Consider the following 24340-nt stretch of genomic DNA (forward strand, 5'->3'; position numbering starts at 1 on the left):
TTTCCTAAGTAGGCGAATTTTTTATTCCTTTATTAAGTGCTGCAAATATGCAGAACAAGCTCTTTATAAATAGAGTGACAAGTTGGAGACAAACAGCCAAGCAGTTCAGCTTGGCTCCCTGCCCACCCCTGCAGGTCTCCTCCTCCTGAGGCCAGGAGGTGGCAGGCACACTGGAGCCTTTTCTTATCTCTCAGGACTGTCTCAAGAACAGTGTGCACCCCTGCTGTTTCCCACACTAACCAAGTGGTCATTTTTCTCTCAGTGTTGGTAGAGTGCACTATTTCCCAGTGAAATGCTTGCTTTTAAAAATCCCTCCTCTTCCAGCAACATTTAAACACAACAGGGTTAGTACACTTCTCAGTCGCCAGTGGGATCACTTGAACTTTTCTGCACAAAAGTTGCCTTTTGATCTTCACAGATGACCACAATTTAAAAACATTCTTCTGCCATTTATACATGCTCATTTTAGGCAATTTGGAAAATTCAAAAAAAATTAAAATAAATAAAAAGAAGAGGAAATAATCATTCACAGTCCTACCACTTGGAGAAAACCACAGTTAAATTTTTGGCATATTTCCTTCCAGTCTTTTTTTTAATAATCTTCTTTTAACTATTTTTTAAAAATAATTACTTATTTTTAACAGAGGTAATATTGGGGTACTGCCATCAGGTATGACCACCATAGTGCACCCACCACCAATTCACCCATATTCCATCGCTCATTGTGCTTTCTTTGCTCTTTTTCTTTCCTCTCCCTCTCTCTGCCCTCCTTGGCATCCCAGTTCTGAGTCAGCTATCAAGGATTAGTTTGCCAGCTTATCTTTATCTGACTTAATTTAGTGACTTTATATTACACATGTTAGTGACACCATCTGGTATTTATCTTTCTCCTCTGACTTATTTCAGCTAGCATTATCCTCTCAAGCTCCATCCATGTTGCCACAAATGGCATGGGTTTATCTTTTTGATGGCTGAGTAATATTCCATTGTGTAGATATACCACATCTTCTTGATCCAGTCATCTGTTTTGGAGCATTTAAGTTGTTTCCATATCTTAGCTATTGTAAATAGTGCTGCCATAAACATAGGAGTGCAGGTATCCTTTTGAACTTATGTTTTTGTGACCTTTGGGTAGATTCTTAGCAGTAGAATTGCTGGGTCATATGGTAGATCCATTTTTAGTAATTTGAGGGTCCTCTGCACAGCTTTCCATAGTGGCTGGACTGGTTTGCATTCCCACCAGCTATGTAAAAGGGTTCCTTTTTCTCCACATCCTCACCATGTTGGCAGTTTTAATGTCTTCTTTGGAGAGGTGTCTGTTTAGTTCTTTTGCCTATTTTTTAATTGGGCTCTTTGTTTTGTTTTTGTAGGGTTTTAGGAGTTCTTTTTGTACCTTTGTCTATCTTTGGTATCTGTCCTTTGTACAGATGTATGCTGTACATCTGTACATCTCCCATTCAGTAGGGTGTCTTTTCATTTTAGCTATTGTTTCTTTCTCTGTACAGTAGCCTTTTAGTCTGAGGTAGCCCCAGCTGTTAATGTTCTCTTTTGTTTTCCTTGCTGTTGGGGACATATCCTTAAAGTCATCACTAAAGCTTATGTCATGAATTTTTTAGTCTCTGTTTTCTTCTATGTAAATAACCTTCTTTTTTAAATTATAAATGTAACATCTCAACACAGAAGAAAATTGGAGAAATGTTGAAAAAATAATAAAAAACAGTCAGTTGTAATGTCACCCAGAAATGTCAACTTGCCAGCCAATCTTCTCCTGCTTGTCACTCCTGCTGTTTTTATGTCTCTCTCCATAAGTGAGAGTGCTGAAAGAGAAGGTAGCAAATACAGCCACCTTGTAAGAGCAGATCTGCTAGTGTCCCTGTAAGACAGGGTGGACTCCGCCTTGTCCCTGACATGTATGGGACACAGGGAATTAAAAGGCTGAAGACTGACGGTCTGGAATAGTACGCAAGATTTGATCCCCAACCAGCAGCAGGAGCATCCTGGGAGCTCCTAGAAATGTGATGAGCGCCTGTGGTGGGCATGGGCCAGGGTGTGTGTGGATCTGTTCTAACAAGCCTTCTAGGAGATTCAGATGAGTGCTACAGGTTGAGAAGTGCTCAACAGGAAGATGGAACTCAGATACATTGAAAAGGTGGGGGGGTTCCCTTGGGGAATGGGCAGGTCTGACTTTGCAGCATGGAACTTGAGCTTATACAACTTTGTGTCGTCAAGCTTCCTGGGGGAGGGACCACTAGATTGTGCATCCCATTGCCCAGGCCCTACTGGCCTGTAGCAGGTGCTCAACAAATACGCATTGAATGAATCAAAGAATGAATAAGCAAATGAACAAATGAACTCTGTAGCTGTGATCCACGTGTCTTTTTTTTTTTTTTTCCAATTTCTAGGCTCGGAGCATCAGTTAATATCAGCTGACCCCTGACCTCTTCCAGCCCACGTCTTCCTGCCCACGTTGGCTGTACCTCCAGCCTCCAGAAGGAAAGTGGGTCTTGGAGAAAGCCATGATTTCACCATTCTTAGTGCTGGCCATTGGCACCTGCCTCACCAACTCCTTAGTGCCAGGTAGGATTGGGGGCACAGGTGGAAGGGTGGGGAGATCTGGTGCAGGGAGAGAAGGAAGGACCAGGGCAGCGTCTATGTTTAAAGTCATAGAATCGACCCAAGTATTTAAGAGCTGGCAGCAGTGTTCAGAGAGGAAACCCCAGGTCTGCTACCCCACGTGCTATGTGGCAACCCCTCAATGTTATCTTAGCCTTTAATTGTGGTTTCCATTCTCTCTTATCTCTAATAACCTGGAATCTAACCCGTCCCTGAGACTCCCCCTCGTGCGGGTGTGCTGACCCCTGTCGGTCTCTGGGTGGCTCCCTGGAGGCAGCACGCTTCCTGTGGCCCGGGATTCCTGCGTGTGAACTCCTGTTCCGCAGCAGTGGGTTCTGGGTTTTGTTTCCTGTTGGAGATACACAGGGAGGCGTTTCGACAGCGCCGGGTTAGGTTTGATCCTTCGGTGATACAAATTTTGATAGTAATTTCTCAGTTTGTGGTTCTTACGCTCTGAATTTGCACACCACTCCTCGCCCGCCTCGCCCACCCCCGCCCGCCAAGATCTGGCTCAGATTCGGAGCCGAGGTCACATTCTAGGCTGGCTTCCTTCCCAGTCGCTCTGTAGCGCCAAGGCAAGATGTGCTCATCAAAACAGACCTAGACCTGCTTCTGGTCTGACACCGAGGACCCCTCGGCTGCTCCCATTTACCTCTGGTTTGAATCCCCTCTTGATTTCTGCCTTCTAGGGACTTCCCTACCCTTTTTTTTTTTCCTTTTTCAAAACATTGTGTACCGTTTTTGATGCTTTTCCCTCAAGCATTTCTGTGTCTAGTCAGATTGGGGAGCTGGTGGTGGCTCAGACCATGAAGTGGCTCGAAGGCCCCCTCCGCTCTCCTGGGCTGAAACTTTCCCATCTGCCCAGTGGAGAGAACAATTCCTCCTCCTAGGGGCTGGAGTAGGAATGACATGGGACAGGCACCATGTCCAGCAGGGAGCGGGTGCTCTTAGGGAAATATATATTTCAACAGATAAGGAAAATGGGGTACAAAGAAGGGACTGGCCTTCCCAGGTCCCACAACACGCCTGCAAGGATCCCATCTGGGCTGGCCTGTGGGGGTCCAGGCCACTCTCCCTCTGCAATCCCATGATGCCCAGCGGGGTGTCCTGCTTTCTCAGCTCCCACTGTCCTGGGTAAAATGTGAACTGAGGGCTGACAAGATGGAGAAACAACAAAATGAATAATCTTCAAATATTCGGCCAATTTTTCTGTTTCATTTTAGCCTTTCTGAGTAGTATTTTCTCCCCCATCCCCTTTTCAAAATTAGACATAATTTACAGTAAAGTGCATGAATCTCAGCTGTATCATTTAATGAAAGTTTTACATGTTCTTATACCCATGTGACCACCAGCTGGAGCAAGACAGAACAGGTCCTGTTGGGGACACCAGATGCCTCTCCTGTGCCCCTCCCAACCAGCCACACCCCCCCCCCAAGTCAAAGGAAATGACTGAGCTTACTCCTGCCCCCATAGACTAGTTCCGCCAGTCTTGAACTTCATACATGTGGAGTCACACGGTGGGTGCTGACGATCTGTGCCCCCGGCTTGACCATCAAGCGTTTGCGCGGGCCGTTAACGGGCTCAGAAAACAGTGGCCTCCGCGTTGCTGGCATTGCTGAGACCAGTGCTCCGACAATGCAGTCAGTTTGATGCCAGCTAAATCCTTCTCAGGAACAGACCCTGGGACGACTCTGGTGAGAGAGATAAGGGCTTTGCCCTGGCCAGACCCCCAATCTTGCAGGAGGCCAGTGCAGGGGAGGCCTGGCAAGGCTGTCAGAGCTCCTGATAAGAAAGAACAGGTGCGGACAGGTGGATGTCAGCTCAGCCCTAGGGGTGTAGTGGGGGCCTGCCCGCTGCTGGAGCGGAGGTCAGGATGGGTAGGAGTCCATCACCACCCAATGGCCAGAGAAGCTCCTTGACCAAAGCCTCAGCAGGTGATATAGGGGGGATGGGAATTGGCGATGCTGAGCCAGTGGGATCCCTGAGCAAAACCACTGGCCCAGGCACTTGCCCAGCTCAGCTCATTTCCTCCCGAAACTGCCCTCAGCTAGCTGTGTTCCCCCACTCTCCTGGGGTGGAAACTAGAGTGGAAGCAGCTGTCGGGGCACATAGCTGGATGGAAGGGCTGGGCTCCCAGCCTCCAGCGGGACTCGGCCTGTGGGGTCTGACATCCCTGTGCTCAGCAGACGCCCTGGGAAGAAAGAGGTGGCGTGGGGGCTTCCAGGGTGAAGGTGGGTGCTAAGGAATGGGCATGGGGTGTCATCAGGGGAGGTCTCCTAAGCAGGGAGGAGTGTGGCATGTGGAGGGTCCAAGTCTAGAGGCCTGGCCTGTGCCGCACACCAGAGCAGGGTGCAGCCGCCTGGCGTGTGGCTCCTAGTTCTGCTGCAACTTCAGGAGCCTCGGTTTCTTCATTCCCTGATGATGTGTGGGAAGTGACGGCAGTCATCTCAGAGGGCTGTTGGGAGGTGAAGGAAATGTTGACACTTGCCTGGAAACTGTGGGGTGTGTGTGTGCGCACGCACTGGCCCTCCACTCGCGGAAAGGCCACGTGGGTCTGAACTGGGTCAAAAGATGAGGATTGTGTCCCCACCCATGGACACGACCTTGGGCAAGACTCTGCCTCAACCATCCCTGCTGGGCCATGGCAGGCGTCTGAGTGAGAGTCCCCACGAGTGCCCATCTCGGGGCATCTGCGTCCCCACGGGCAGGTGTGATGGGCCCAGGGACAGAGGAGAGCCAGCCAGACAGTGGGAAGGACTCTGACCCCCATGGACAGGGAGGAATTTGGAGCCTCTTTGGGGAAGAAAAAGGGCTCCCAAGAAAGGTGATGGAATTCCTGGGGCTGAGGGGAAGGGGTTGGGTCACTTGTCTTACCCACTTAGTCCTCATAATGACTCTAAGAGGAGGGTCCAGACAACTCAGAGGATGAAACCAAGCTGTGAGGGGTGGCTGGACCCTCAGCTGCTACTTGGCACAGCTGTGGCTTCCATTGAGGTCCGTTGCCCGCTGAAGCCGGCGTTTTTGCCCTGGGGGATTGATGGCTGGACACACGTGGCCGCAAGGGAGAAAAGGAAGAAGGAGGAGTATTCCTGTTCCCGTTTTATCTCCAGATTAGGGAGGCAGAACGTCCTGTTTGCCGAGTGATCCAAACAGGAGTAAGATCAGACTTGGCTGCTTTAAACTTGAACATAAAGCCTGCTGTTATTAACACAATCGCTCAGTCAGGTTCCTGCTGAACTGACTGAACTTTAATAAATAAGCCCTGCTGAGTTTATAATTGATGGCTGGTACAAGTAACTTGTTCTCTGGAGTAGGTTAAACATTACCCTCCTAACTGTGCTAGGACAATTCATGTGCTGCTGTGACAGAATGTCTCTGCTGGGTGGAAGGAAAGAGCAGGGGCCTTGGAGTGAAGCCCAGCTCTGATAGGGTCTGCCAGCGCTGTGTGACCTTGGGCAACTTGCTTGCTGTCTCTGAGGCTTGGTGTCCTTAGTCTGAGACATGGGGAGAAGCTCGAGGGTCCACAGGCTTGTCTGGAGAATTGGACTGGCCCCTGGGGTGGACAACCGCTGCACCCTCCTCCTGCCTTCAGCCGTGGGAAGTTGGGGTGGCTATAAGCCTGGGAATGGGAAACTGTCCCCACAGCCTGCCACATAACTCTGCCCCTCTCTCTGCAGAAAAAGAGAAGGACCCCAAGTACTGGAGAGACCAAGCTCAGCAGACCCTGAAAAATGCCCTGAGGCTTCAGACTCTCAACACCAACATAGCCAAGAACGTCATTATGTTTCTGGGCGATGGTAATGCCTGGGGGTGCGAGGAATGCTGGGTAGGTGGTAGGGAGGACCCCGGCAGGAACTCAGGTGCAAGGCAGAAGTGAAGGGTGTTGTATTAAAGAGGTTGGGTGCGGGGGCATGTTTAAGAAGATGGTGGGCCACATTGTGAATTCAAGATGTCTGCTCGGCCAGGCAGCCCCTTGAAGGTCTGAGGAGGGAGGAGACAGGGGCCACCCAGTCTCATTTAAGGAGTCATTGTCTGGTGCCCGTGGTCCCGCCTGCCTTGGCACCAGACTAAAGAGCCCTGGGTGCTCCAGAAGGCTGATTGGAGAGGCGGGGAGCCCAAGACTGAGGCCTCCACCCTTGCGGCAGGGATGGGCGTCTCCACGGTGACGGCCGCCCGCATCCTCAAGGGTCAGCTCCACCACAATCCCGGGGAGGAGACCAGGCTGGAGATGGACAAGTTCCCCTACGTGGCCCTCTCCAAGGTGAGCTCTGGCCCCAGCCCCCACCTCTTAGCTTGGCAGCCTGGAGGCCAGCACAGGGGTGGTGTTCTCTCAAGCCTGCCCTCTGGGAAATGACAACAGTAGCAGCTACTTCCAAGACTTGGAGGTTTTTAGCACATTGATTTTAAAGACTCGGTTGAAGTAGAACATATATAGAGAAAAGCACACAGCTTGAATTCCACAAACTGCACCTGTCTGTATAACCAGCACCCAGCTAGAGAGCAGCCAGAGACTCCCCAGAGCCCTCGCTGACCCCCACATGCCCCAACTATCCCTGCTTGTGTCCTCGATGTTTCCACCCACCTTTATTCTCTCCCAGGGATATTCAGGAAGTTAATTCAATGACTCGTATAAGGTGCTCTAGGCTGGGGTTGGGGGCGCAGGGGGAACTATGGTCATTCCTAGGGCCATAGGGTTGCTGGGGGTCCATAACACATACCCTCAGAACTCTCCAGGCTGGGGCTCACCTTAGGCTCACACAGGATCTGGAATGTTCTCTGTGCCCTTCAAGGAACTCTTAGTCTGGGGGCACGGAGACAGGCAGTAGTTTCAGGGTCTCTGCTAGAGTTCTGAAGTTGGGGTGATCATGCAGGGAGTGGGTACCAGCCTTTCACTCCATCCTCTGCTTCCTCTCTACCCATTCTACACCCTGCCTCCTCCCGCCCATTGCCCTCTCCTTCCCCCAAGCCCCTCCATTCTATCAAGAACCCCTCCCTCCCCCTTCTCCAGGATCACCTGCCTCCCCTCCCCTCGGTAGCCCCCACAGCCCCGGACCCAGCCCCCACTTCTCTTCCAAACTCATCGCAGAGGTTGCAGAGCATGTTCTCCCCTTGCAGCTGCCCTAGCCACTCCAGCAGCAGGGGGTGGGGCTGGGGCTGGGAAGCAGGTGCTGGGCAAGCGTGTGGCTCTGGGGGGCACATCCGGAGCAGCAGGACTCAGCCAAGGCTGGAGGGGGCCTGTGTCTCCCTGGCTCTTCCATGAATGAGGGTGAGGTGGGCCGCCAGGTGTGCCAAGGCCTGACCCTCCCTCCTATCTGCAGACCTACAACACCAATGCTCAGGTCCCTGACAGTGCGGGCACTGCCACTGCCTACTTGTGTGGGGTGAAGGCCAACGAGGGCACTGTGGGGGTGAGTGCGGCCACCCAGCGATCCCAGTGCAACACCACTCAGGGGAATGAGGTCACCTCCATTCTGCGCTGGGCCAAGGACGCTGGTGAGTGAGGATGGTGGCCTGAGGTGCGGCCCAGCTTGAGGCCTGCTGGCCTCTGGCTTCCCAACTGCACAGCGGGGCGAGGAAGAAAAAGATACTGTTCTGGGCTCTTCTAGTTAGGATGTTCTGGGAATACAATATTCATGGAATCCCTTCCACGAGGGAAAGCTAGGGACTGGTTTCTCAGTGTGAGCTCTGGTGCCAGCTTGTCTCCCTGAGTTTACTCATTAGACTGTAAAATGGGCATGAAAACGCAGCTCCTTTAGATTTGGGGTGAGGGAGGTGAAGGACCAAGCTGAGTGTCCACCCCAGGGGGCTCAGGACAGGCCTATTCCTCCGTGGAGTTGGGAGGCCCTGGCATACGCCCCCAGGAATTCTGGCTCCGGGGTGTGAGGTTGACTCACGCAGGAGACAGAACCACAATCCACCCGAGATCCCTTAGTGGGGTTCCCTGTGTTCTTACAGGGTATGTGGCGGGAAGGGGAGCTCCTCCAGGAGTGGGGTTCTGTAGAGTCCTTGATGGAGGGAAGGACCCCAGCCCAGATGGTTATGGTTATACCTCAAAAACCCTGGCGGGGTGGGGGTCCGAGCTGCCAGGATATTTGGAAGCCACCACCCCCTAGTTAGTATTAATGGGGACACTGGGACCCAAACTGTCGGTGGCTGTCAGGAGGCCAGGAGTGAGCTAGAAGAGGGAGGGAGAAGACAGCTTGCATACCCCCGTCTCCAGACAAAGCCCCTTTCCCATGCCCCAGGGAAATCTGTGGGCATTGTGACCACCACACGCGTGAACCACGCCACCCCCAGTGCTTCCTACGCCCACTCTGCTGACCGGGACTGGTACTCGGACAACGAGATGCCTCCGGAGGCCCTGAGCCAGGGCTGCAAGGACATCGCCTACCAACTCATGCACAACATCAGGGACATTGAGGTGAGTGGGGGGGATGGGCAGATGGACAGCTTGTGGGACCTCCTGTGGGCCTGAGGCCTCAGGTCGAGGCTGGTCTGGGAGAAGCAGCTTGGCGTGGCTCCCCAAACACCTGGGAGGGCTCCCAGCCCATTAGGGGATTTGTGGTTGGGGCAGAGAGGCTCTGTAGGATTTCTCTGAGGTGGGGCTGAGGGATAAACCCTGATGTGGTCACCACCACACCCCAGGCGCCCAGGGATTATTCTATAATTGAAACTGGGCACTGCACACCCCCAACAGGGGAAGGTGGGGGCACATCTGAGGGGAGTACCTGCCCCACACATCCCCAAGTGTCCTGTGCGGGACTGCCAGCATACCCAGAGAAAAGGTCGTGTGAACAGTGGTTAGTGCCAGCTCTCATTTGAAAACCTCAGTTCAAATCCTTGCCATGCTGTTTGCTAGCTGTGTGACCTTGGGCCAGTTACCTAACCTCCTCTGAGTCTTCCCTTCATAGCTCTCTGTGAAATGCACCCACCTCGTAAGCGCTTTGCAAGATCTAAATAAAATAATCCCTGCAGTGTTTAGCACAGGGCCTGGCCCCCAGTGAGTGCTCAGAAAGTGGAAGAATTCATGCCTGAGCCACACGTGCCTGCCCTGCAGGGCGAGCTTGGACACTGCAGGAGGACATACAGCCTGGGCAGGTCCTGGTGCGCGTGTGGGTCCCTGCTGTGTTCTCAAATGAGAACCTCTGGTTTGCTCCAAGTGAAGGGCTGGTAGGGGGTTGAGCCTGAGTCTAGAATGGGGGTTCAGTGAGGCTCAGAGAAAGCTCCCAGGTTCCATCTACCCCTCCTCTCTCTTTCCACCCCTACCAGAGGCTGGCTCCCAAACCCCTCCGTACCCCCTCCCCCCCAGTTTCTGAGCACCACTGGGCACCCTTCCCACCCGCTCACTCCCTTTACTGACACATGGATCAAACATCCCCTTTCAGGACAAACAGTCCCGTGACCCCTCCTAGTGGGCCTACATCCAAGGCAGGCCACTGTCCTGACTTACCCCTGTCCTCGGCACGTCGACGCCTCTCCCTGCGCCTCAGTTTCCCTACCTGTGCAACAAGAACAGAAAGACCTCCACCCCCAACTCTTCTAAGGCCGCTGGAGGCCAAGATGAGGTCATGGATGTGAGAACATTTGTTGTACAAGCACAGGGTATAATTACAGGCTGCTCCTCAGAGAGATTTGGCAAGAACGGCCTGAGATGGGGGGACAAGAACTTAAGGGAAAACCGAGTAGAGGGAGACTTCTCAGGCTGGGGTGAAGGGAGGATGGGAGCTCCTTGGGGTGTCTGGAGGCAGGATCTGGGGTGTGAGTGAGGGGTCGCTTCCTGCCTCCCTCTCTCACACTCATCCTTTTCTCTCCACCTCTCTGCCCTGCATCAGCACCAAAGCCCCCCAGCCCCCAGGCTGTACATGAAACAAAAATCTTGGTGTCCCGCCCTGAAAATAAATATCTTTTGCTAAAAAAAAAAAAAAAAAAAAAAAAAAAAAAAAAAAAAAAAAAAAGGACACAAACCCAAACCCTAAAGTCAAACAGCAAGTCTGTTATTTGGAGTTTAATGAGCCCGTGTGAAGTCCCTGTTGGGACTGGAAATGATGAGGCTCCAGGCACCAAGATTGGGGGCTTCACTTTCCACTCTGAACATGCCAAGGGGTCAGGTTCTGTGGGAACATTGGGGGCGGGCAGTGACCCTCTCCTAGCCTGCCCCAACCCAGCGCTCCTGGCCGGGCCTCAGGGAGGGACTTGCCTCTGGGAATCCTTTGATGTGGGCTCCTGGCGGTGGGACCGCCTCCCCCGGAGCTCACCCCTGGGTGCCAGGGGTGCCAGGGCGACCCTCACCATGGCAAGTCCTGCTGTGACAGTCCCATGGGTGGCTGTGATTTCCATGTTCTAGTTGAGGACACTGAGGCGCAGACCGAGCCGTGGAATCAGGAGTGAGAGTCCACGCCCTCCATGAGCCACACTGGCCTGACCCCCGGCCCCTCCAGCCCCGCACAGCCAGCTACTGAGTAGGAAGTGGAGTGGAAGGCAGAGAAGGGGCCGCTGCGAGGCCGGCCTGGGCGCGGTGGGGTCGAGGCTGGTCCCAGCAAGCTCCGCTCTCCCCAGGTGTCAGCCAGGGGCGGTGGCCTGGGCTGACGCCCGCGGTGACAGGAGGACACCGGTGTGGTGGTCACCGCAGGCGGCGGCTGTTATGCTCTTGGCCCCTGTTTTAAAAATAGTCAGGACTTCAAACATGGGCTCCCAAGGAAAACAAACAGTCCCGCGTCCGTCCGCCTGCGCACGCCAGCCACCGTGGGTAAAATTAGCCTGGCGAGGACTACACAGGCCAGGCCGGGTGCGCTGTTTGCCCAAGCTCCCAGCTGGGCTGCCCTGGACCTCCCTGGCTGCGGCCTCTAGCCTGTGGGCATTGTGCCCTTCTCTGTGGGGAGAGGAGGCTCTTGGAGTCTGGTCCGCGGCTCTGTGGAAGCAGCAGGGTTCTGGTGCCTGCGTCCTCTGCCCCAGGTTCAAATCCTGGGTCTGCCACTTACTGGCTTGGTGGCCTTGGTGGAAAGAAATTACATTTCTGAACCCATTTCTTTTTTTTTCTTTTAAGATTAATTTCATTTGTTTTTGCATGTAAGAACTGGGGAGAGGGCAGAGATGCAAGGGGTGAGGGGATTCACCAGAGACAAAGTGGGGAGAACAGGCGGATCTACTGAAGTACACTGCTGAGGGGAGCAGCGGGCGAGACAGGAGAGGTCTGCTGCGCCATGTGGGTCAGCTCCCACACCGGGGATCAAATTCGTGCTGCTGTGGCTGCCGATAGCTGGACAGTGCTGAGACTCCAACCTCTGCACCGCCAGGGAGGCCCTGAGCCCATTTCTTTATCTGGGAAACGGATGACACAGGCTCCCTTGAACCCTTGGCAGGAAGTTGAGGAAGAGAAAGCCTCTCAAGGGCTTCGTGCCTGACACTTGGGGGGCCTGTGGGTCTCCATGGAATTATGTGTCAGGCAGGGAAAGTTAGCGGTGGCTCCCATATTTCACCCAGAAGCCCCAAACCACTCCCCACAGACTCGTGATTTTCCTCTCTCCAAGTTGGAACACAGGCTCAGGGTGGGCGGCGTGACCTGAGCCTAGGACTCGCCAGGCTGGTGAAGCAGCCACCCCACCCCTAGGCCTCCCCGAGCCCAGCTCTCCAGTGGGGGGGCCCTGGGTATCTTGGTATTGCGATATTGAAGGCTTCTGTCCCCTTTAGGTAATCATGGGGGGCGGCCGGAAGTATATGTTCCCCAAGAATAGAACTGATGTGGAGTATGAGATGGACGAGAAGGCCCGGGGCACGAGGCTGGATGGCCTGAACCTCATTGACATCTGGAAGAGCTTCAAACCTAGACACAAGGTAGCCACATGGTTGCAGGGATGGGGCGGGGTGGGGACGGCCTGTGCAGGGTGGGGTGAGCCCTTTCTATTTTTTTCTTTGTAAAATGGGGATCATAATTCTTACCTCAGTGAGCTCAAACGGTAAAACATGTATGAATGGCACACAGTAGGTGGTCAATCAATTCCTTCCAGAAAGGGACCCAGAGAGGTAGGCAGTAAAGCAGATGGTGGGTCAAGGGTAACCTGCATGGGCATTCAGTGCACCTGAGCCCCTACTGTGTGCAGGGCCCTGGACTGGGCATGACATCTAAAGGATGGCTCAGATACAGATGATGGGAAGCCAAGGGCCTATGGGAACCTGGCAGAGGGAGAAGCGGGTGGAAGAGGCTCTTGCAGGCCAAGGTGGCAAGGAGGGGAGTGTGCCGGCCAGGGTGTGAGAGGGGAGCCCTCCACCACGAGTTGGCTTTGGCCTGGACTGGGAAAGTGCCCCGGGGTCTGGCTCCCTGGAGTGCCTCTGGCCCTTTAAATCTGTGCTGCTGGCCACTGGGCCTGGGGCAGCTGGGGTCTGGAAATGACTGTGGTCAGCGCTGAAGACAGTGGGGAACAGCCTGGCAGCCACTTTGATGTCTGCTCGGGGTTGGGTTTCTGAGGGTTCCAGGCCTAGCCCCTGGGGAGGCCTTGTGGGATGGGGCTGTGCCAAAAGCAAGGTGGGGGCAGGGGCCCGGGAATGGCCCCCACGGGGCTGGTGGGGTGGGACCCAGCCGGTTTGATCCTCTTCCATTCCTTCTGAGTCAGCACAGCCTGGGCCAGAGCCCCTTCCCTGCCTAAGTCAGAGACATGGCCCCTCCCAGCCTCAGTTTCTCTCCATGGAACATGGGACCAGAGCTTAATCCCTCTTGCCCTGGCAGGATGGAGCTAATTCTAGACCCCAAAAAGGGGGAGAGAAATCCAAACCCCGGGACTGGACTATCCTAGAGTGGCATCTATTCCTCGAAATGCTTGTCCTGAGAGTGGGGACTCAGCATGAGCTTTAGCGTCTCGTCCGTAAAATGGGAACCGCAGCACCTACCTGTCGGCTTGGTGTGAGGGTTAAATGAGAGCCACCCCACAGGGGAGCCACCCCAGTGAGGCTATCAGTGAAAGGGGCGCCTTAGCCACCCTTCTTCTCACAGCAGCCCCTCAACTTTGGAAACCAATGAGCCCAAGTCCATTGCCAAATACCATTGCCAGAGAAGGCGAGGGGAGATTCCCCTTCGTGCCGGGACCCCAGTCCAGGCCCTGATGGTGCTGTCTCCTGGCAAGTGGGCCAGCCTTCCCCCGCCACCACCCCCTGCAGCTTCTGTGCCCTGGGGAAGCAGCACTTCCTTATCACCCCCCTTAGGTGGGGTCCCCAGGGCAGAGCTAGGGTCTCAGTTTCCCCCCATCTCTCACAGCCCCCAAACGCACACACATGCCCTCAGTGGACACCAAGTTCCCTCGTGACCTGTGCCACGAGCCTATTACCTGCTGGGAATTCTGTTCCCTGACCTGAGACTGTTGGTCACCCAGGGCTCCAATAGGACATCACCTCTACCGGGAAACCCTCCCTGATCCCGCCTCTGGGCTCCTGATACCCCCTCAGAAGTCTCATCCCTCTTCATTGCAATTATCTGTTTATTTGACATTTCTTGCGGGCAAGGATGTTAGGCCCTCGGGGCAGGATTGCTAAAGGACTGAGGGAAACAAATGCATGCCCTTGGCTCCGCGAGCACTGTCAGCCCTGGCGCCCCAGTGGGAGCTGACACAGGCCCTTCCTCCTAGCACTCTCACTACGTCTGGAACCGCACCGAACTCCTGACCCTTGACCCTGCCACTGTGGACTACCTCTTGGGTAAGTAGAGGGCAGCCCAATGGGGTGCCCTGAGACAGTCTAGCGCCTAGGGATGAAGCCCTAGCCTGCCCCCCGTACTTAGGGCCTTTGTCCTCAGCCTCTGGGAACCGGGAGGGTGAGAAGGGGCGGTGGGTCACAGAAGGAAGGCTGGAGTCAGCTGGATGTGTAGGGTCAGTAGCCCATGGGGCACAAGGGGAAACTAGAGTTCAGAGGGGGCAAGTGCACCATAGCATGTCACACAGCAGGTTAGCGTTGTCGAGGTGAACCCTGGCTGGAGCTGGCATGTCAGCACCTCAGGCTGTGTGCCCGGCGCCCAACTCCTGACCCCTGATGTTGTCTGGGTTGTCTCTGCTGGTCTCCACTAGGGGCTGCACCCTTCTCCCCCAGGAGTGGGTCACAGGTGATGGCCCCAGGGCCCCCCACCCCAGCACTTCCATGCAAATGCTTGGGTTCTCTTTCCCCCCTGGCTGTTGTGCCCAGCGATGGCGAACTCTCCTGCAGACTTACACGCGCACAGCCCGAGGCCTTGGGTGTGTCATTGGAGATGATGGGCTGGGAGCTGAGCGCCTGGAGGATCCTCAGACACACCCAGGCGGGCGAGGCCCCTGTTGTCGGGGCCCATGCACACCCCATACACACATAGGTGTGCAGCGTGTCCCCCCAGAGCACCGAGGTCCACTGGTGGATCCCAGAGCCCAGAGCTCGGCCCCACCCTACCATCCCGGAGCAGCACGACCTCGGGCAATGCTTTCTCCTCGCTGCCTCAATTTCCTCTTCTATAAAGTAGGAATGATGACTCTCCTATAAAATGGGGATAATGACAGGGCTCCCGGGCTTGTCGTGAGGATTAGAGGCGCTAACACACTGTGTGCGTTCTCTTGCTGTGTAGTAAATTATCCCCAAACTCAGCAGTTTAAGATAAGAGTAAACACTTATTACCTTACACAGTCCCTGTGGGGTGGGAGCTTGGCCGGGTCTCCCATGAGGTCAGTCGTCTGACGGCCTCTCGGGGGCTGGCAGGTGCGGCCTCTGGCCCCCTGGTGCCGGCCGGGAGCCGGGGCCTGGTTCCTGCCCCAGTCCCTCCCCATCGAGCCATCTGGGCGTCCTCACAACATGGCGGCCGGCGTCCCAGGCATCTAAGCGCGGGCGAGGCAGAAGCCGCACTGCCTCTCGCCCCGGCCTGCCAGGCCGCCAGTGGGGTGAGGGGGGGCACACGAGGATGGCATTCCAGGCAGCAGGGGCTGCCGGGCACCATTTTGGCAGCTGTGCACACCTTCACAGACGGGCAAGGTGATGTCCAGGGGGCTGAAACCCCAACTGGGTACACGTGGGGCCACGTGACATGGGCAAGGAATGGCTCCCTCATCTATTTCACAAATGAGAAAACCCAGCTCAGTGAATAGAAGGAACAGTGACCCCAAACCTGCTGCTTCACTGCACATGCACCATGCCCTTCAGCCTGATCTGTAAGTGACCTGTAAATACACACCGAGCTGCCCCCTGGGTCCTGGCCATGGTCCTCTGCCAATCGCCCCATGTCGGGGGCCCCTCAGACGGGGCCAGACTGATGGGTTTGAATCCTGGATCTGCCATTTGGTGGCTGAAAACAGCCAGTCACTGAACACTTGTGCCTCAACCTCCTGCATCTGTAAAATGGACGTGGTGAGTCCCTCGCCATGGCGGAGACTGCAAGGATGGAAGGACACGTACCCAAAAGCCCAGGGCACCATTCAGGCCCATGACAGCAGCTTCCTTCCTATCTCTCTACCCCACTTGGGTGTGGGGAGCCTGTGTGCCCTGATACACGGGGTTCCTTGGGGGTCCAGCATGGTCATGAGCACTAACCACCCACATCCTCCTGTGTCCCTCAGGTCTCTTTGAGCCAGGGGACATGCAGTATGAGCTGAACAGGAACAACGTAACCGACCCATCACTCTCTGAGATGGTGGAGGTGGCCATCAAGATCCTCAACAAGAACCCCAAAGGTTTCTTCTTGCTGGTGGAAGGTAGGGCCCCAAGACTGGCTGCAGGGTCCGCTCCCTGGGAGCTTCCAGAGACCCACCCTGGGCTCAGGGGACGGGCAGATCAGCTCTCAAAGAGCACGGCCATGCCTGCGCTGAGGGGAAATCCCTTAGTTGTGGAATGGGAAAGAAAAGGACGATATTGAAACTCCCAGCCCAACCGGCTGTTGTCCTTTGGTATGGCGATGGCACTTAGCAGTCTGGAGGGCTTGCTGAAAGAGGAGACGGGTTCTTTTTTCTGGTCCCTCCTGAGGCCCAACTCTAGAAGGGCTTGCAGTCCCCATCAACTTCACTTTACCAGAAACACAAATCCTCAGATCCTCCCTGGCTCTCAACACTGTATGTTGAGATATTAACAGGGCTCCCTAGGACTGTGTTAAGGCCCCCAAGTTGACCTTGGGTTCTGGTGCTGATGCTGCCATCCTTGGGCTGTGTGGCTGCTACCTGTACATTTCTAGAAAATGAAGCCCTAAATAGTCCCCTTCCACAGGAGGGTTGTTAGCATCCCTTGCACTCAGAGACATGAAATATTTGGCATGGGGCCCAGCAGAAGTAAATCCTGTTCCTATTATTAGCATTTTATGATTACACAACAGCTAAGTCAGTAACAATAGGAAGTGTGAGGAAGTGCTAGCGCTTCCGGAGTCTTCCAAGTTTCTAACGGCCATTGTCCACCATGGTTCCTGATGTTGCCTCATGGTGTTCTACAAGCGTGCACATACACACTTGCACACACACTCTCACCACAACCACACTTGGGCCCTCCGCCCTCCGAAGGCCGGCAGTCACCACCAGCCTGGCTTGGTGGCTTTCTTGCCAAACCCCAGGGTTCCCACTCAAGCACGGCGGTCTCGGCCTGGCCCTGAACAGGCCTCTGACGCCGAGGAAGCGGCCAGCAACCAGCCGTGGTGAGCATGGGCTCCCCCGGGAGCTGTCCTCTTTGTGAGCAGGGCCAGGACTGGGCCCTCCAGGCCACTGGTTCCAAAGCCACAACAAAGGCTGGACCCACCCTGCCAGCCTGCCAGGGCCCAGTGGTGAGGCTTCGGCTGGTGGGCGGTGGGGGGACAGTGAGGCGCCCAGGCCCCTCAGAGCTGAGAGTGTCCACCAGGGAGCGTCTTCCCCTCAGGGAGGGAGGTGCTCCCTCAGGTCACGTGGCTCTAAGCCATGACCTTTAAGCCAGGCTCATGGCCAGGCCCCCAGTGCTCCCCAGGGGAGGCGCCCTGGCATCTGGGCTTCCACAGGCCTTTGTGGAAGCCTGCCATGGGCACTGCCCAGCACTGCCCGGGCACCGAAGGTTTCCCCACCCTTTCAGAGCATGCTGTACGTTCAGCTCAGAGGCTGTATTCAGAGTGGAGGTGGGAAAACACGGCCTTGTGAGTGAGTCTCACTGGAATCCAGCGCCAGCGAATCCCACTTTGGGTAGCTGCCGTCCCCACTCGAGGCCTCAGTTGCTTCATCTGTAAATGGGGCTGATTATGCCCATCTCTGCCCAGGAGAGCTGCAAAGGGGAGACATCAGCTCGCCAGACCTGGCACCTAGTGGGCACTTGGGCTTGTTTTGCCCTTCCTTGCCTCTGAGGTTCCCCTCAGCGGAAGCAATGTAACGGGAGCAGCATGGGAGGGAAAGAGCGTGAGCTTTCAGTCAGATGGATCTGCTTTAAACCCTGGCTTTGTGCTCTCCGCGCTGGGTCTTTGGTCCAGCGACTTGCCCTCCCTGCATGGCTGTGGAGACTGAGGGTGGCATGAAACCCCGTGGTAGTGGCAGGCTCGGGGCCATGGGTCTTCCGTCCCCTCACGTGAGGCCTCTGCCTCGGTGTCCCAAGGAGGGAGGATTGACCACGGACACCACGAGGGCAAAGCCAAACAGGCGCTGCACGAGGCAGTGGAGATGGACCAGGCAATTGGTCAGGCAGGCACCATGACATCCCTGGAAGACACGCTGACCATTGTCACTGCTGACCACTCCCACGTCTTCACCTTTGGCGGGTACACCCCCCGAGGCAACTCTATCTTTGGTAAGTGGGCCTTCATTGGGGTGGGCACTGGGCACTCCCAGGGTGTGCCCGTCTAGGAGCAGGAGTGGGGTGAGAGAACCAGCAAGCCTGGGGTGGGCACAGGTGGGACTGCAGGGGAATTGGGTAGGGGAGAGGAGTTACTGACGGGTGGGACAGGGGCATACGGGCGAGAGAGTGGAGTGAGGTGAGTGCTCGGTGGCTACATGAGAATGAGAGGATGGAGGGATGGATGGACAGGGAGAGGAGAGGCGGGAGGGAGGGAGGGAAGGGTGGAGGGACAGAAGAGTGAACTGACAGATGGGAGGGATGTGGGCACAGTGGAACTGAGGGATGGTTGGTTAGAAGTACCTCAGGTTTGAAAGCTAGCTTCATGGAGGTGGTTCAGGGCCTTTCAGAAAGGACTCAGGGGTTGCCAAGCTGCAGTTTGGGGACCATATCCTGATGCCACCACATAACCCCTGGATCAATGTCCCCTGCGCAGGTCTGGCCCCTATGCTGAGTGACACAGACAAGAAGCCCTTCACTTCCATCCTGTATGGCAATGGACCTGGCTACAAGGTGGTGGGTGGTGAGCGAGAGAATGTCTCCATGGTGGACTATGGTGAGTTTGCTAAGACCCAGGGCTGGGATAGGACAGGGCATCCTTGGGGATGGGCTTGGAAACGGACTGGAAGCTTGTGGTCAAGGTTAGGGATCTCAGAATAGTTAGGTGACTCAGAAGAATCTCAGTCTGAATCCCCATCTGTAATTTAAAAGCTCTGTGATCTGAGGCAGTTTCTTCCATAAAAGGGTTCTGCTACCTAAGGTTGTCTGAAGGACTAGCTGGGGCTCATGAGCTTAGCATGGTTCTAGCCCATGCAGGCACTTGTTATGGTACACTTTCACTTTTACTGTCTGTGTAATATTCCATTGAAGGAGCCATCCCAATTTTTTCACTCATATCCATACTGTTGACTGTTCTTGATGTCCCCAGTGGCCCTGGTCCCCAGTGCTGCAGCCAGCAAAAGAGGCGTGTCTGGGTTGACTTCTTAAGCATCTAAACAGCCCAGATGGGGTTGACTTTCTCTTCTGGAAGTTGAGAGTACAGGCTTCTGTGTCTGAGCAGACTTGGGTCTGAGTCCCATGGCTTGTGCAAAATTATTTCCCCACACTGAGCCCAAGTCTCCTCTTCTATGAAATGGGGCATAGGAGGCAGCCTGGAAGGGGCATAGAGAGGCTGCTACACGGCACCAGGTCGCTGGCACATTCTCAGCAAGTGTTCCTCCTGCCTGCAGCTCACAACAACTACCAGGCACAGTCTGCTGTGCCGCTGCGCCACGAGACCCACGGTGGGGAGGACGTTGCAGTCTTTGCCAAGGGCCCCATGGCGCACCTGCTGCACGGTGTCCACGAGCAGAACTACATCCCCCACGTGATGGCTTACGCGGCCTGCATCGGTGCCAACCGCGACCACTGTGCCTTTGCCAGCTCGGCAAGCAGCCCTTTTCCAGGTTCCCTGCTGCTCCTGCTGGCCCTGCTCCCCCTGAGCATCCTGTTCTGAGGGTCTGGGCCCGGGCACCCACTAGCCACGACAGAGGGCCAGCCTCCCTCTCCCAGCACTGCCCACTGCCTAGCAGCCCACACCTCAAGGGGCGGGGAGGCAGAGGCCTCTGGAGCCTCTGCAGCTGTCAGAAAGGGGACCTAGGAAACCAAAGTCCACTGCCCGCCTCACTCCCCTCTGGAGTCCTCTGGCCAGGGCCTGGCCTCCAGCCTCTGGCCCCTTCCCACCGTCCCTTTGACCAACAGGGTAGGTTTCTTTTGGGCAGGCAGAGAGCAAAGACTGCAGACATTCTCAAAGCATCTTATTTTTCTAGCAAATATATTTCTCCAGACTTGGAGGCCCTGAGCTTCCATGGAACATTCTGGATCTGACCCTCCCACTCCCCCTTTCCTTCCCTCTGGAACCCACCAGGCGCCGCCAGGCTCTTGTTGCTGTCTTCAAGCCCAGCCCTAGTGCAGGGGAGACCAAGTCCTCCCCATGATGCGGGTTTGTTCACGCACTCACTGCAAACCTTCCAGGACTCCCAGGAAGTCCGCTCCTGGCACGGGCTGCCCAGCCCCAGGGTGGCCGGCTGGGAAGAGCAGCCTGGCAGGACAGACGCTTCCCCACTCTGAGCATCCATGCCAGCTCCCCTCTGAAGTGACTCTGTTTGAGACAGCAAAAAATTTTCTCTTTTTGGTGGTGGTTAAAAGGGAACACAAAACATTTCAATAAAACTTTCCAAATATTTCTGAGGACAGAGCTGAGTCTTTGTGGTCAGGGAGGAAGCCACTGAAATAAGCTCATCTCTTTGGGGAGAGCTGGACTAGTCCCAGGGGTGCAGGTGGGGTGGGCAGGGAGGAAGGGGTCCCTGGGCCCTCACCACGCTCGTCCTGGATGACCTGGGACAAACTGCTTTGTGTTCCTGCGTTTTGTTTTTCTAATCTGTAGAATGGGCGAGCGCCCACCTCAGGGCTGCCGCAAGGGTCGGGAAGGAGGCCTCTGCGCCGGGGAACCCAAGGCAGGGGGGCCTTCAAGGGCCCCTTCAACGCCCTCACTGCTCCGTGCCCACAAACAGACCAACATACCCACCCTGCAGCTGCTCACTCACTCGTCCCTTCACGCCTTCGCTCCCTCAGAGAGCACTGAGCTGTGCTGGGCGCTGTGCTCGGTCTTAGATTGATGGTGAAGCTCAGACATTCTCTTTGCCCTCACAGAGCCTCAACCCTGTGGGGCCCTTGTGATCTTCCGTCCAGTGCTGATGGTCAGAACTGGGTGCTGGACTCAGGCTTACACCTGCCACTGGAGTTACCCAGAGCTGCCCGAGTGTGCTCCTTCCCCGCGTTGGCGTGAAAGTCCCTATAATGATAAATGTGGCAATGAGCCTTGATCATTCACCATCTGCCGACCTCCGATCCTGATGCTTTCTATGGATTTGGTTCATTTAATCCTCCCAGGGAAGCAGACTCTTTCACAACAGAAGAACCGGGGATGTGGGAGGTGAAGAGATTGCTCAAGGTCCCCCACGGAGAGGGTTTGAATGCAGGTCCGGCCAAGCCCAAGCCCCCTCCTAAACTTAATGACTTCCTTTATTTGTTTATAATGCATTGCCAGCCTCCTACTGGCCAGGATCCGCGGCAGCCAATGCCAATGACTCATAACACACACATGTCAAATATGAACTCGGAGTGATGACACTGTCAGCAGTGGGACATCCTTCAGGGGTGAAATGCAGTGGTGCCCTGAGTTTCCTGGCAGTCCTGGCAAAAAGGAGGCACCGCCAAGCTGGTCCTGGGGTACAGAATCGAAACACGGGCCTACACCCGTGTTCCTGACACCTTGTCTTGAACTGAACCATGTAGTGGTTTTAGGTGTGATGCCTACGACTTCTGTCATGTCGCTGTACTGTTATTTCAACGCTTCTTTGAATTCACATTTAAGCAGTCACTTTTTGAAAATTCACCAAACCCCCTGAAATCAATGGATGTGTCTCAGGGGTGTGCAAAGCACCCTTGTGTCTCAGGTTGGGTTTCCAGAAGCAGACTCTGAGGCAGGGGTTGGAGTGCTAGTGGTTTGTGAAAGGAACCCAGCAAAGCACCAGGTGGAGTCGGACGTGAGAGGAACAGAAAGTGAGGAAGGCCGAGGTCGCCAGGTTGTCCGTAGCCGCTGTGGACAACTAGGGTGCAATCCCACCAACAACACTAGGAGATGGGGCAGAAGACGCCCCTCAGAGTCACTCCACCCTGGGGTGAGGGAGCTGGAGTATTTATTCTCCAACTCTCATCCCTCCTTGGCTAGGGGCTGCACCTGGGCAAATGAATATCCTGGCCTTCCAGCCCCACTACTTGAAGGACCGAGAGGAAGCCCCCAGGGCATGTACTGGGGTATTAAACATGCAAAGGACACGAGCAGGACACCAGTAGTCTCTGTTCAACTTTGGGATTCCCTGAAGGACTTGGGCTGCAGAGATGGGGTTCGCGTCTGCCCTTCACTTTCTCCTTTCTATAAACTCGGGAAAATTTGGCATTGCTGATATTCCACTGCTAGGGCTGAATGCGGAGCGGCCAGGAGTGGCCAGCAGTGCTGAACAGAGTATTCCCACTAGGAGCAAGGAGCTCTTCCTGCCCCGAGCTCAGGCGTGAGCTGAAGTGGCCTTCAAGAGCAACGGATAGTGTGCAGGCACCTGCTCCAGGGGCTTCCCCAGGCCTCCCTCAGCCGCCTGGCCAGCTCTCTAAGGTCACCTATCACCCCTTCCTGTAATGGGGCTGAGTCCCAGGCCAAGTGAGGGGTGGAGGCAGAAGCCCTGGCCCCACCCATCCGCACCACAACCGCGGGATGGAAGCTAAAGTGACTGCACAACCAGCACAAGTTTTTCCGCTGCCCTCAAATGCCTCCATGAGGAGGAAGAACAGAGATGAGCTGACAAATGCTCTCCTATTCATCCAGATAACCCTGTTTTCTTTCAAAGGAAAATTCAGAAATCTCAATAGCTTAACTCAAGGGCCTATTTCTAGCCCAGATATCTGGCGCTGTCTCTGGCCAGGTGACGGGGACCATGTTGTGCTCTGCCCTCCTCTGGGCTCCAGATGTTGTCTGACCTGAATTTCTATCAGCCTAGCACGTCCATCTGACCAGCACATTGAATGCAGGGGGACACCATGGAGGGGGCTTGGCCTCTTTTTAACCACTTCTTCCTGGAAATAACACGCATCACTCCCACTGGTAGATGATTGATTGGTGAGAGCTCATCACATGGTCCCACCTCACTGCAAAGCAGGCTGGGAAATACCAACTCCATAGCAGTGTTGGTGCTTGGGGCAGGCAATTCTCTGTTGTGGGCTCTAAACTAGTGTGGGATGTTTAGCAGCAAGCCTGGCCTCTGCTCACTAGATTTCTAGAGGGTAAAATTGCCTGGAACCAGTTGAGAACCTCTGTTCTATCAGGAAGGGCCAGGGATGCGTGGCGGTCAGCCATCTTCCTTAACTTCGCTCAGAGTCCCCTTCAATTCACATGCTCCCCAGGCCGCTCGGAAGATCCTCACAGGGCCTTAAAATATTGGGAATGTTCGTATATGATTTGGATTTCTCACTTTTTGGAATAATTTGGAAGGTCTGGCTAGAGGCCAGACTGGACCTGAGGCAGGACATGGGCATAGAGGGGAATTCAGAGAAAACACTCTAGAGAGTGTGAGGTGAGTGAATTCATCAGGCCTTTTATGCTATTAGCCTCTGTGGCTATCACCTGCGGCCCTGATTGTGTTAATGCAGAAGGCTCTTGAGAGCGTGGGCACAGGGCACATGTGCCTGACTGTGGACACCTGCGTGTGGGTGTGCATGCATGTGTAAGTGTGCACACCTGAGCCTAGAGGCGCGATGAAAGCAGCAGCAGCAGTGAGGACAAGCTGCGTAACTACAGAAGTGGCGAGATCACGACATGGCATGAGACCATGATCATGAGAGAACGTCAGAGAGAGCCCAGAGAAAAAGCACAAAGACTTGTGGGGGCTGGGAGGCTTGGTTGCCTGCCTGCCTCCCAGCACCCCTGCCCAGCCTGTGCCTGCTTCTTTGCATGCCAGCTTCTCTGCCTGGTGAGCCTATGTATCTGGTTCCCTGGGAGAGCACTAATGCCTGGAAAATCCACCGATCACTCCAGCACTTTCCTTTGTCCATCCACCCGAATTGATAGTGAACCTGCCCTGTACTTGCTGGCACTAGAGGAGGGATGGCTAGGAGGACAGGAGGACCTTGGAGGCCACTCCCAGCAAGCTGGGAGGTGAGCATAAAGACCCTAAAAAGCCGTGGAAGGTTCTGGTGCTGGAACTACCGTTTTTAAAAATATCTTGACAGCCAGTTTCAAGGGTAACTTCAAGAAGAGAATTGGAAACAGAACAGCATGGGTCTGTTAGGCTAGAGCAGGCAGGAGAAACTGGGGCCACGGAGACAGGGAGGGGGAATGAGCCCCGATTATGTGCCTGAGAATCCCAACCTGTGC

At 55.0% G+C, this 24340-nt stretch overlaps 1 protein-coding gene across 4 annotated transcripts in view; it reads left to right on the forward strand.

Annotated features, from left to right (window-relative positions):
- ALPL (alkaline phosphatase, biomineralization associated) overlaps positions 1-20599 on the forward strand; it is a 50113-nt gene extending 29514 nt beyond the window's left edge. For all 4 annotated transcript variants that reach the window (XM_054691233.1, XM_037499494.2, XM_037499496.2 and 1 more), the window contains 11 exons: positions 2403-2577; positions 6291-6410; positions 6759-6874; positions 7932-8106; positions 8859-9034; positions 12301-12444; positions 14226-14295; positions 16167-16301; positions 18139-18330; positions 18812-18931; positions 19605-20599. In XM_054691233.1, the coding sequence (XP_054547208.1) occupies positions 2517-2577; positions 6291-6410; positions 6759-6874; positions 7932-8106; positions 8859-9034; positions 12301-12444; positions 14226-14295; positions 16167-16301; positions 18139-18330; positions 18812-18931; positions 19605-19870 (1575 nt within the window). In that variant the 5' untranslated portion in view covers positions 2403-2516 and the 3' untranslated portion in view covers positions 19871-20599. The remainder of the gene's footprint in view (positions 1-2402; positions 2578-6290; positions 6411-6758; positions 6875-7931; positions 8107-8858; positions 9035-12300; positions 12445-14225; positions 14296-16166; positions 16302-18138; positions 18331-18811; positions 18932-19604) is intronic.
- The last annotated feature ends 3741 nt before the right edge of the window (positions 20600-24340 follow it).

Source organism: Talpa occidentalis, unplaced genomic scaffold (assembly GCF_014898055.3).
Source record: "Talpa occidentalis isolate TD23 unplaced genomic scaffold, MPIMG_talOcc4v2.1 talOcc4.9, whole genome shotgun sequence".
In the NCBI taxonomy this organism is placed as follows: Eukaryota; Metazoa; Chordata; class Mammalia; order Eulipotyphla; family Talpidae; genus Talpa; species Talpa occidentalis.